General features: G+C 53.8%; 1 protein-coding gene across 5 annotated transcripts in view; it reads right to left on the reverse strand.

Annotated features, from left to right (window-relative positions):
• Positions 1–12037, reverse strand: part of PSD (pleckstrin and Sec7 domain containing) — a 140194-nt gene that overhangs the window by 17048 nt on the left and 111109 nt on the right. For all 5 annotated transcript variants that reach the window (XM_019502501.1, XM_019502502.1, XM_019502500.1 and 2 more), the window contains 4 exons: positions 6026–6069; positions 2723–2901; positions 1471–1541; positions 646–803 (listed from right to left, as the gene is read on the reverse strand). In XM_019502501.1, the coding sequence (XP_019358046.1) occupies positions 646–803; positions 1471–1541; positions 2723–2901; positions 6026–6069 (452 nt within the window). The remainder of the gene's footprint in view (positions 1–645; positions 804–1470; positions 1542–2722; positions 2902–6025; positions 6070–12037) is intronic.

Consider the following 12037-nt stretch of genomic DNA (forward strand, 5'->3'; position numbering starts at 1 on the left):
CTGCCCAGGGCAGGGGCTCAGACTTGATGATCTGCTCAGGTCCCTTCCAACCTGACCAACTATGAAATTATGAAACTGGAACATGGTGTAATTTCCACTCCTCACCTTCTGAGTTGCTGTACTCCAGACTGGAGTGACTGGCACTGGTGCAGGGCTGTGCTGTGCATCTGCTCTGCTTTTAACCCCAGAGTAAAGTCATATTACTTGGGACTAGAGGTGCCACATGTCCACCCCTCTAGTCCCAGCCAGGATTTAGCTTGTGCTCTGCCTCACAAGAGCATCAGTTCCCTAAGCCAAGCAGGACTATAAAAAGGGAGCACTTCCCTCCACGGGGAGAGGGTGGGAGCTGGTGACAGGGCAGGCTGTCAGCTGTTTCTTGCTGAGCACATGGCTGGGAGAAGCTGGACAATCCCCCACCCCTCCCTTTTTACCTAGACCGTAGCACAGGATTGTGGCAATAGGAGAGCCATCTCAGTGCCTGGATCCTTCCCCAGCTGCAGGGATGGCAACTGTGGCCTTATGTGATGGCCGTGCTAGACATCCCCTACAGTGCAGTCTGATTCAGGCACCTAGGGCTGCTATGTGCTACCAGTGCACAGAGTTCTGCCAAATGCAGGCTGTGTTGCTGCTGCTGTGGCTACTCACTGTGCCTGGAAGAGAAAGACTCTCCAGTCGGCTGTCCTGAGGTAGAAGACGTTGGGTCTCTTGCTATAGTCAGACGCCCGTGTGGCTAGCGAATGGTGGATACTGATGGCATTCTTCAGCTCCTCCTCTGCCAAGGGCTTCCCAGGCTTATACTCCTCCTGAAAGGCAAGGCCACCATTTCACATAAGCCCTGCCCCACAACCCCAAAGGGGCTTTCATTCAGCTCTAGTGGGGCACAAAGGCAGGACCTGGGAATGCAGGCACTACAGCCCCCCACTGCTGCCCATGCCAGGCTAGACTCCTCCAAGAAGGCTAGCCTCACCAGAAGTGACCACCTGCTCCAGGAGCTCACACCTGAGACAAACAGGCTTGATGTACTCCCTTTAGGATGCAAGACTTGTAGGTTTGCATTTCTTGTGGCTTTGTCCACCAGGGGCGCTGCACCCCACTGCGTGTGTGGCCACTGCTTCCATCATCAGCAGACCATGCTCAGTAGAACAAGGGCAGTGGGGAAGCTGCAGATTTGCTGCTCTCCCAGGACCCTGCTGAAACTTGCTGCCTTTGACATGCAGTCTAATGATGACTGCTGGGGAAAAGGTGGATTCCCTGGCCATGGCTTGTCCTGCTATGGAATAGTAGATCTTGGCAAGGGTGTCACACCTTGGGGATGCAACACCCTCTGTCTGACCCTTGCCTCATTGCAGTAAAACCCCATGTACCAGCAACACAACAATGAACAGGGGGTGCCTAACCCCTGGGGGCTGGGGATGTCTTGTTGCCAAGGCAGCTGCCCCCTGGCTGCCCAGGAGGCAAGTTGCTCTGTACCTTCTGCAAGTAGAGGATCATTCCCTTCAGGATGGCATGGAATGTCTTCCAGCCTCTCTTCCCCCTGGGTGCTAGCAAGGAAAAGCAAAACACAAGACAGTCAACATCAAGCAGACCAGCAAGTACTGTCATCACCCTCATCCTGGATTGGGGATGGGCACTACTCCAGAAGAAACCACGCTGGAGTGGCGCACCTGAGCCATGCCCTCTCTGGGTCAGCAGATGGCACTGCTATGGGGGAGGGCTGCTGCACGCCACCCCTGCATGGGCTAGTGTGCTCCTTGCTGTGTGCAGAGGCTATGCTCGCCACTTAAGAGGAGGCAGGTAAAGGCCACGCTCCCTGTCAGGTAACTGTGCACTGTGGCATCCACAGAGAATACAGGCACCATCTAATCAGATCAAGGAGGCATTAAACAGCTGGAGCTTAATGAGGCTTTTGTGGTGGACAGAGGGGTGCTCTGCAACAGCCAGCCAATTGGAGCATTCAGGCCAGCTTGAGCTCTGCAGTGTTGGGTGCCTTCATGGCTGGCTCTGCCCTGGATAGATTCCACTAACAGTTCAACGGCAGGGCGGCCTGCTCAGTCCTGAGCCTGCAGCTGGGCTCCTCTTCGTCTCCAGGGGAATGGGTCCATTCAGCACCACAGACAGCACCGCACCACTGGCCCCATCCCCCAGGCCCGAGCCGGAGCCATCTAATAAATCCCCTTGCAGCCTTGGCCTGGTCCCATACTCCCGCTGTTCCTGTTCCCTTCCCCAGCCTGCCTCCTGCAACCAAGGCCCAGCTGCCATGCTGCATGGTATGGAGCATCACTTCCAGCTGGAAGCACGCCGCTCCCACCCAATGGCAGCCCTGAGGGCTCTCAAGCCCATGGTAGCTCTGGATGCTGTAGTGTCTGTGGATACCAGGCGCATGCTCAGCTGTGATGGAAGGGCAGGGAAAGAGAATGGCCAGGCTACCAAGCAGGGCTTTGTTTCCAGGGGGTCACAAGAGCACAGGGAGCCCTTGCCTGGCACTAGGCATGACAGTGCTGAGCCAGACCTGGTTCTGCTGGGAGTCCCCTTCCCATGTGGCTGAAGAACTTGGTGCCAACATGGCCTGGGCATGTGGTATGTAAGCTAGAGCCCACCAGTGATCCACTAGGATTCCTGGCTGTCCTGACTTGCAGGAGTGCTCCTGCTGCCCCAGGTGAGAGTAAGCTCTGCCCGTGATCCATTGAAACCACCCCCAGCTCCAGGACCATCAGACACTTACTTTTCTTGCAGTCAGGATCTGCATGCATCTTGCGCACCAGCAGGCCATGCTTGTAGGTGGCGATGCTGGGGTCCTGTGAGAAGTCCAGGAAGGGGTTACTGCAGCTGCTGATGCGCTTGATGGATTTGGGATTGGGATCAGCCAGCTCTGAGAGGGATTTCCTCAGCTCCTCCTCGTCTCTGCAGGACACACATTGCAGGGCTCAGCATCACCAGGGCCAGGTAATACCAGCTCCCAGCCCACCCTGCACCACTTGGCCCTCTTGGACTGGAATTCCAGATCAGAGGCAGGTGAATGCAGTGAGGGGAAGTCCATTCACCTCACCCATGAGCCCTCTGCGCTCCTTCCCAGCTCTGCCAGGCTGCCAGCTGTCGCACCACTGCTCTCCTTGGTTGGGAGCTCTCTGAATGCATAGCAAGGCTCCCAAAGCTGCTCAGAGCAGGGACCCCCCATATGCCTTATGAGATGGGTTCTCCTCTGCAGCCTAGGAGAAAGCCAGTGCCTCAGAGCCTGGCACTGCAGGGGCCATCTCAGCACCACAGGCCCACCCTCCCCTTGGAGGATCAAGGAGGGGAAAACTCCTTTTGAGGAAGAAGAGCAGCGTTATGGCCCATAGAGGGCTTGGTTCCCATCACTGGGGGTACAGTGCCCCTGCAGGAATGGGCGCTGGCTCAAAAACCTGGCGCAGGCCTGGGGAAGGGCTGAGGGCTGGCACAAGCTGGCACTGCCTGTCCCATGGACCCTGGGTGCTACAGGCACTGACAGGAGGGAGGACGCATACAGGTGGGGGCAGATGGCTGGAGGAAGGAGGGTGGGCCTTTGCTGATATGCTCTGAACCCATGAATCATGTCCCCTACTGTGTCCTGGGCTCTGCTCAGGAAATGCTGCTCCCCAGCACAGAGGTGGGAGCCTAGAACCACTGCCTCTCTGCTTTCTTGCAACTGCACAGCTGCTAATTAAACCCCTCAGCAGCCACCAGCGTCTCCATGACAGCAACCCTGGCCCCATTGGCTCAGAGCTGGGATTACGTGGTAGGCTGATTAATCCCAGCAACAAGGCTGCTGCTGGTTAGGGGGTGGTAGCTGTAGGGTGAGGGGCAGGGATGCCAGGGCATTTGGGCCCTGCACTAAACCCACTCAGATCCTACGGGTGGATGCCAGCTCCTCTACTGAGCCTGGCTCCCCACCTTGCCACCTCAGGTGGGCAAACCCCTCCCCAAAACAGTCCCACCCTCCTGCACAGCCCCGTTCATGAGGTGCTCCCACCTTGCCCAGTACAGGATCTGGCCCCATTCCTGGCAGCTTCTGTCTTGGCCACGCGTGAGCTCAGAGGCTGGTCCAAAGCCACAGAGGTGGGGCAAGGCCAAGCCAAGCTGGGGAGGACACTGGCACCTGGCTCAGACATCCCCACACCAGCATTCACAGCAGATCTTCCCAACATGAAGGGATGGGTACCCCCTGGGGTGGGCACTGTCTCAAGGGCTGGGCACGCACTAGGCTGGTGAGTTCTCCTGGAGGCAGCAGCCCCCTCACAGCTGATGTGGGGGGAGGTGGTGTCTGTCAGAGCTCCCCACCCAAACTGGGAGGCTAAGGGAGGGAAAATGCTCCATTTTCCTGACAGAACAAATTGCTTCCCTTGCCTATGGAGCCAAAACAGAGCTGGGGCACCAGCCCAGACCTTCCCTTGCTCCTAGGACTATGGCCCACTCACTGTGAGAAGTGCCATGTGACAGGATGGTGGAGGCTGATGCTTGCCAAAGCCGCACGCCCCCCCCCCCAGCTGCACTTCTGTGCTCTAGATTCCAGAAGATCTCCCACTCCTTGTGCTTCACCTCTCCTAAGAGCTGTAGACAATTAGCATGCTGCCCCCTTAATCTGTGCTGAGCCAGCCACACAAATACACGTCCCTCTAGGCCTTGCTTTCCACCCACAGCCATTTCTGCTGCTCCCCCTGAACCTCCTCGTGGCAACCAGGGCCCAGAACTGAACACACCATAGTAGGTGCATCTGCTCAGCACATTAGGGGGTTGTCACCTCCATGCTGTGAGGATCATCTCCCCATTCCCAGCTAAGCCGTGCAGATCCTGCTTGCAAGGATCTTGGCTACACAATGGATGGTGATGGGGGACTGTTCTTGGGCTTTCCCCCCAGCTTGATCCCTTGGCCTTTTGGCTAGAGGCAAGCGAGACTAGGGGGCACTGGAACCCCAAGGCCTCTGGGCTTGGGGCTTGTACAATTCTGCCATGGATTTGGAGGCATCTGAAGACCTAGACCAAAGAGTCTGGGAGGCAGGACACTTGCTGGTGAAGCACCACACAGGCTTGAACAATTGAACTCTGCTCAGCTGAAATTTGGAACTGATTTGGCTCATTTGGCCCAAGACAGGAAATTTAAAGAAAAAAAAATTGGAAGGCTTGATTGTTCCCCATCCCCTTCTAGGCCCCAGCTCCTCTGAAGAAATCCCTATTCTGCCATGGAAACCTGTGTAGATCCTGCTGGGTGTTGCTTCCCTTTTCCAGTCTTCACAGGTTTCACAGGCTTGGAAATGGTCACCCTAACTTTAATGGAGCTCTGCTCACACACAAGTAGTTTTCCCTTTGCTGTACAGCAGGGGTAGGCAACGTTTTTTGGCTGGAGTGCCGAAAAAACCACAACGTCTACCTTGGAAGGTGCCGGAGAGCTGACTTGCCGGAGCCTGGAGCAGCTGTTTGCAGCCTCCCAGCTGCCTGCTGGGAGCAACCTGGGCTCCGTGGCTGGCAGCAGCTGCTTAGAGCCCGGGCTGGCAGTGGTGTGCCAAGCAAAATGGCCTTGAGTGCCATGCTTGGCACATGTGCCGGGGGTTGCTGACCCCTTCTGTATAGCTTTATGTGGGGCTGTTAACCCTGGTAGCTGCAGCTGGACTGAAAACTGTATCCCTTCCATGGGCAGTCCCAGCCTGGTTTCACTTGTGCTTTGTTGCCAGGGTGTCTCTACTGGACCCCTTATCACCTCAGGCCTATTCCCTGGTAGGCTCCTTGCCCATTCCCAGCACCTAGCACAGTGCTCAACCCCAGCCCAGGCACCACATGACACCACATCACACAAGGCCCAACCCCAGCCCAGGGAAGTCAGTAGCAATCGCCCCCTCTCCCTCCCTGAGCTGAGGGTATGATCTCTTTTGTGGGTCACACCTGCTGCCTTCCTGTCCAGAAGGAGGGGAGCAGGTGAAGCAAATCCCACAGACAAAGCAAGGAGTGGGCTCTCTTGCACTGATGAGCTGAGCCATAGAGGGCAGGATCCTGACAAGCCAGGGGTGATACTCACATGGCCCATTGCAACTTCTCATTCTTGATGGAGCCGTACAGTGCCTGGGGAGACAAGAGAACAGTAGTCAGTGAGTGAACGCTATGAAGAGACGGGCATGCAGTTGAGCTGAGAGCAGGCATGGCACCAGGGTAACTGCTGCTTTTTCTGCTGGCACCAATGGGGGAAGAGATGTGACTGGAAGAGCTGGATGTATTGCTCTTGGCCAGGGCTGGGAGACTCTGTGGGGTGGATCTCTCTGGGACTGGAACAGGGGATGAGGGAGGAGGAACATGCTGCTCTCTGAATAAGGCAGGGCTGTGGCCAGTTGCAGGGTGCACGATACCCGTCAGCCTTGCTGCAGGGTACCTAAAGAGGCAGCAAGCAGTGCAAGGGGACCTAGGTAGTTGGAAGGGCTGGGATAGGCATGGCAGGTATGGGCCAAACTCACCTAGCGGAAACAGAGGAGTGATGGGACGTGGAACCAAAAGGCCCCGACAGACCAGCACTGGGAGCGGCAGGGAGCAGAGTGCATCACAGCACCCCCTACTGGCTGGCAGGGGGTGGGACCTGTTGTTGCAGCAGTAGCAGCACAGCACCACGGGACCGGCAGGAGTCCCAAGCTAGGCTTGGGGAGTTGATTTCTGTAATGCCCCCTTGGCTTCGGGCATTCTCAGCATTGTAGGGGGAGGGGGGTGGTAGGAGCCAGAGCTTTAGTAGCCAACAAAGTCTTTAGTGAATGGAGCACGTGAAACCACACACATCCCTCTGGGAAGAGGCCTGTAGGAGAACTGGGACTGGGGGCAGGGGGTGGGGAAGACGGCAGTGGTATCACTTTCTGCCTAGAAATAGTCCTGCAGAGCATAACATCCCTTTCACTGCTACATGTGGCAGGCAGAGAGACACTGGAGACCTAGGGGGTAGGAGGGGGAATTGTGCACCCCAGGCTGGTTGGAGGCCATACATCCTCTTATATGTCACTTGGTGCTTCACTGTCCCCAGTGCTCCATGTGCAGTCTCCACATGATGGACATTTTCTCCAGACTGCACTGCACAAGTCCCCACTAAGGCTGTATGTAGCCCTGAGCACCATTGGGCTCCTGGATTCTCTGCCACTAGCCCACCAGGACGGTGGGCTACTCGCAGAGAATCCAGGACTGTGGGCTAGTCGCTTCCCCCTGCTCACACTGCAGCCTGTGCTGACAGCCCACATCACAGGTGGCAGCAAAAGTTGCAGACTGCCTTGGAAGTCCTCTGAAAACCACTAGCTGCTGATTCCCTTGTGCTTGTCTTACTACTGTCAGTTTATTTCCTTCTTAAAAGTCTGGGCCAGATTTTCAAATGTCAGCACTCACATCTCACATGCTTGGATGCTGATATGTCAGCAGGGGTGGGAAACACTGATATGCTGGTAGCACCCAAAGGCCCCAACTTGGACTGGGACTGGACCCCCACCATACAAGGTGCTGTGCAAACATAAAAGACACAGGAACTGCCCTGGTGGTACTATTGCAAACCCCAAGCACTCCAGAGCCAGTACTCAGGCCACTCAAAATATCCACCTGTGAGTGTACAGTGACATGCTCATTGAAGCAAGTATTTGGGCCACTGCGTTGTTAACATAACAGCACCTTGGCACTGTTGTGTCACTGTCAGGCTACAGAGTAAGCTCATCAATAACAGAAGGCAGGGTAGAAGTGCATCTCGCAGACTACCTACATCAGAGATGCTTAAGCTTCTGTTAGCCCAAGCTTACTTCTTCAGAAGACAGAATCTGATGAAGTGATCTTGGGCTCACAAAAGTGTGCTCATCTGATTTAGTTGGTCTGTAACGTGCATCCCTACCCTGCGTTCTGCCCGACTTCAGACTAGCACAGCTAACCACCTCTCTCTATAATCAGCAGCACCTAGGTTTGGCATGTCCTGCTGTGGTGAGAGGAGGGCTGGATACCAGTAGGATCATAAGGCAGATGGGAAGGATGGAGCACTTTGAGGCACAGCCTACTATTCTGTTCAGTTTGCATATGGCGCCTATCGCTATGCACTCCAGGTCCCCAGGTAGGACTCCAATGCACAGCCAAAAATCTGACACTGAAGAAGTTCAAAATGGTTTGAGCACAGAAAAACAACAGCAAGCAAAGGTTCCTCCCCACCCAGACGTCTCATGCAGGGTGGGCTTCTTTGGGAGTCAAAGCAATCTGGCCCCCAGGACTCTGCTGCTGGGCAGCAACACCTCCCCTTATGGTATCAGCCTCCAACTCCTGTGCCAAGCCTGGCTAGGCCTAGGAACTCAATCTCCTCATTCAGTTGTAAATCAAGGCCCCTACAAGGTGAGCCTGGTATCTCCTGAAGACCCACAAGGCCATTAAAAGATCCCCTGGCTTTTCCAGCCAGTACTAATATCAGTTGTGCAATGGGTAATTACTTCCCCTAGCACCAGCAGGATGCAATCTGCTTTAGTTCTAGCCCACACCCTGGAGAAGCATGGCTGATGGGGGTGCTGGGACTGGCATTTCAGTGGAGAAAGAAGTGATTCATTATGCAGAGCTATTACAAAGAGCCAAATGCTTTCAAGTCCTTGTACCTGAGTAAAACTTGAATGGATGCCACCAGCTAAGCTGAGTAAAGTCTGTTTAAGAGTTTCAGGATTTGAGCTGCTGTCTGCAAAGCAGGTGGAGATGAAAAGCTTTATGGACAAAGAAGCCATTGTCCTTCTAGCCCTCAAAAGTATGAGCAACTTCCCAGAGACCCTTCAGGCAGCTGGAGCCATCTCTGACCAGAAATAGGGTTGGGGTGAGAGATTCTGCCTCTTGGCAATAAAGCACTTCCACAGCCATGCATGTACCTGGGATACCTGTCCAGGACCTGGACCCCCTTGCCATCCTGCAGATCAAAGTTCTCTCTACCTATGGGAGGACACACTGAATTTGTAGAGGTTTATCTAGGAAGGACCAGCCATGAGGACCATAATTTGGTGGTGAGAGAAATATAGGTCTCAACACTAATTCCTCACATAAGACAAGAGACTATACCCATCCACCCTCTGGGAAACTGCACAGGCAGAAAATGAAATTCAGTTGCAGCAGGCAAAACATTTCTTGAGGAGACAGGAGCATGCAGAGATGGATCAGGGTCTGGCCACCTTCAGTGCTGCTAAAAAGAGTGCAGATCTGCATCTCAGTTTTGCAGTCCTGGCTAATCCCTCTGGGAATGAGAAACTGAAAAACAATAAGGAATGGAGCATTCCTTAATTTAGCTATGGGGCTCCAAAAAATATCCAAGAAACAAGGTTAGTTTGGCGATATATTTTATTGGACCAGCTGTATAGTTGAGGGAGCTATTAGATGAGCTTTTGAGTATAAAGAGCCCTCCTTCAAGGAGACATTTGCTGGTAAATCTTTACAAGATGCAAAGAAATTCTAGGAAGAGAACAATAAAACTACTGCAAAGGCACTGCAGGCTCCTGAAGATCACCCAGGTATGGCTGGGAATGAGGGGGAGGCAGACCCAGTTAGCTGAGGAGGGGAGCTAATTGTAATGAATCTGCAACAGAGAAGGAGGGGGAAGGGGCCTTTTCCAGTGCTGCAGGACTGAGCTGAGAGATATGAAAAGCCAAGAGAAACCAGGATGAGATTTAGAAAATGTACAGGAAAAGGGGAGACCAGAAGCAGAGGAAGTGCCTGAAAAGCTCCACGCAATGAGCAGGGAATAATTGCAAGGGCCAAGAAGGTGCACTGCAGGGGGAATGGCATGTGGAGTCAGGTGGGAGCTGTTACTGGCAAAGCAATGTTGAGTGAGCACATGGCTTAGAGTCCATCCGACTGAGTGACTGGGGCAATATGGGCTGAAAGGGTCCTCCCGCCTCTTCGTAAGGCACTTTTATCCTGGAAAGCACCAACTACACAAGGTAAATTCATGCAGCTGGCGACCGGGGTGTCTCAAAGATGAATGTGCCTGCTGTGTGAACCTTCTGAAGGACTGAGGCAAGGATTTCTGCTCTGAAAGAGGAAGTGAGGGCGCAGGCTGAAAGAGCAGCAGAACAACAGCTGATGCGAGACAATGCCTGGGGAGAATGCTGAATGACAGCCCTGTCCGCACAACTCCGACCAGCCCAGCAGAGCAGAACTGGCATCAGGGACAGACCACTAATGCTTTAAAGGACAGTCTGCTCTGTTGGCTTCAAAGGCACAGCCCTGTCACAAGCAGCATCTGTGTCACAAAAGCTTGCTGAGTCAGAGTGAGTGTCTGGCACAGAAGGTGTGGGGGCAGGAGGAATGGGGTCAGGAAGGACCACGAGTACTGCATGCAGGACAGCCAGTCCTCCCCTGCAGTTAGCAAACTGCCAGAGACAGTCAGGCAAGCCTACAGAACAGGGATGGTAAGGGTCAGCATTTCATATGCACTACAGTCCTGCCATGGTTGAACTTGGCTAAAAGTCACCCCCAGCTAACAGCTCTTGAGTGCCTGGCAGGAAAAGAGTCAGGGGGAGTGTCTCATTGCAACATGCAGGGGAGAAGATTCCCAGGACTACCACCAACATTGTGGCTTCCCCAGTCCCAAAGTGAACCCCAGATAACTATTTCTCTCCAGGCTATAAATTCTTTGGTGCTAAGACCAGTTTTATTTGCCCTGGGTAGGGCTGAGCACAGGGTCAGGGCTTGAAAAGTCAAGCTTATGATTGTCCTGTCAATGGCATCAGAGATTGAATGTAGGAGGGACTCCTGCAGCAAATGCTAGAGCAATGCCATCATAGTCACTTCACCAAGCACAGGCTGCTTTGTCGCAATAGGGCTAGGAGCTCCCTGCTGCAGCAGGCAGAGGGGGGTGTCCCCAGACATGTATGCCTCTACAGGGACCTGGCAGCACACAGGCCCAGGGGACTTCTGCTAGGATTAATGTTCTCTCTCTCCAGTGCAAAAGTCTCCTGTTTTTAAAAGAGCCAATACCACAGGGGATTTCCCTTGTGTAGAGTCTCACTGTGATCACTCTCACTTTGGATAACGTGCCAAAGAGCTGGGTGGGGTAGATGTGAAGGGGGGGAGCCGGGGAAGGGGACGTGGCTGCACTATTTCCCCCATTCTATTGCTGTTGCTGGCACATAACCGTGGGAAGTTTTTCATAGTAGGCAGGAGAGGGTGAACCCATCCAGCCAGCACAACAACATAGGAAAGGTCAGTGCTAGCATCTCCATTTTACGGTCTGGGAACAGAGGCCCAAAGAGGGACAATGGATTGTCCAAAAGTCCCCCACGGCATTGTTGGCAGAGATGGGAGATGAAATGCTTGGCGAGTGCATGAATCAATGCACTTAAGAGAGAATTAATGCTTTCTAGGGCCTACGGGATATCTCCAAGGCACAGAATCAGTTAAAAAGACCTTACAGATGCAGACAGTGCAAACAGCCTGTTATGCACTGTGAGGGTATCTGAGCTGAGGAACATAATGGGAGGGATGGTTCCTGGGCCTGTAAACTGATGTGGGTCAAGATCTCTCCTGTCCCTGTTCTTTGTTAGTGCTGAAAGTCAGTCACATGACATTTAGTGAAGGAGACTTCAGTGCTACAAAGTGCAAGTGCCCTCCCTGTAGAGATCCCTTCCCATCTCTGTGCCTGGTGCCATTTCACCACAAAAGCTCAGCCCTGGGATTCTCTCATTCTTCCTCAGCAAGAACCTTCCTCTGAGCTCAGCCATGCAGCTCCATCTGAAATCTGGATCTCAGCCCACACCACCCTTTGATTTAATGTAGCTTGACTAATACAGATGCCAGGGCTGGTTTGGTGTGATCCACCCTCTGATCACACATAGACTCTAGAGTCTAACAGGCCCCTGACATCACTAGCTACTACGATATCAGGGTCCTGCCCTTGCACTGATCCATGCCCAGCCCTCTCCATGTCCTTACTCATGACCACAGTAAGCCCCTGCATGTACTGTATGATCCTGTGTGGCACAAGAAAACCTATTTCCACTAGCAGCTCAGCTCACACCAGTGTGCGCATACTGCAGAACAGATCATGATTCGTTTCCCCCAGAGA

The sequence above is a fragment of the Gavialis gangeticus genome, unplaced genomic scaffold (genome assembly GCF_001723915.1).
Source record: "Gavialis gangeticus isolate Ggan-Ray unplaced genomic scaffold, GavGan_comp1, whole genome shotgun sequence".
Lineage (NCBI taxonomy): Eukaryota > Metazoa > Chordata > Crocodylia > Gavialidae > Gavialis > Gavialis gangeticus.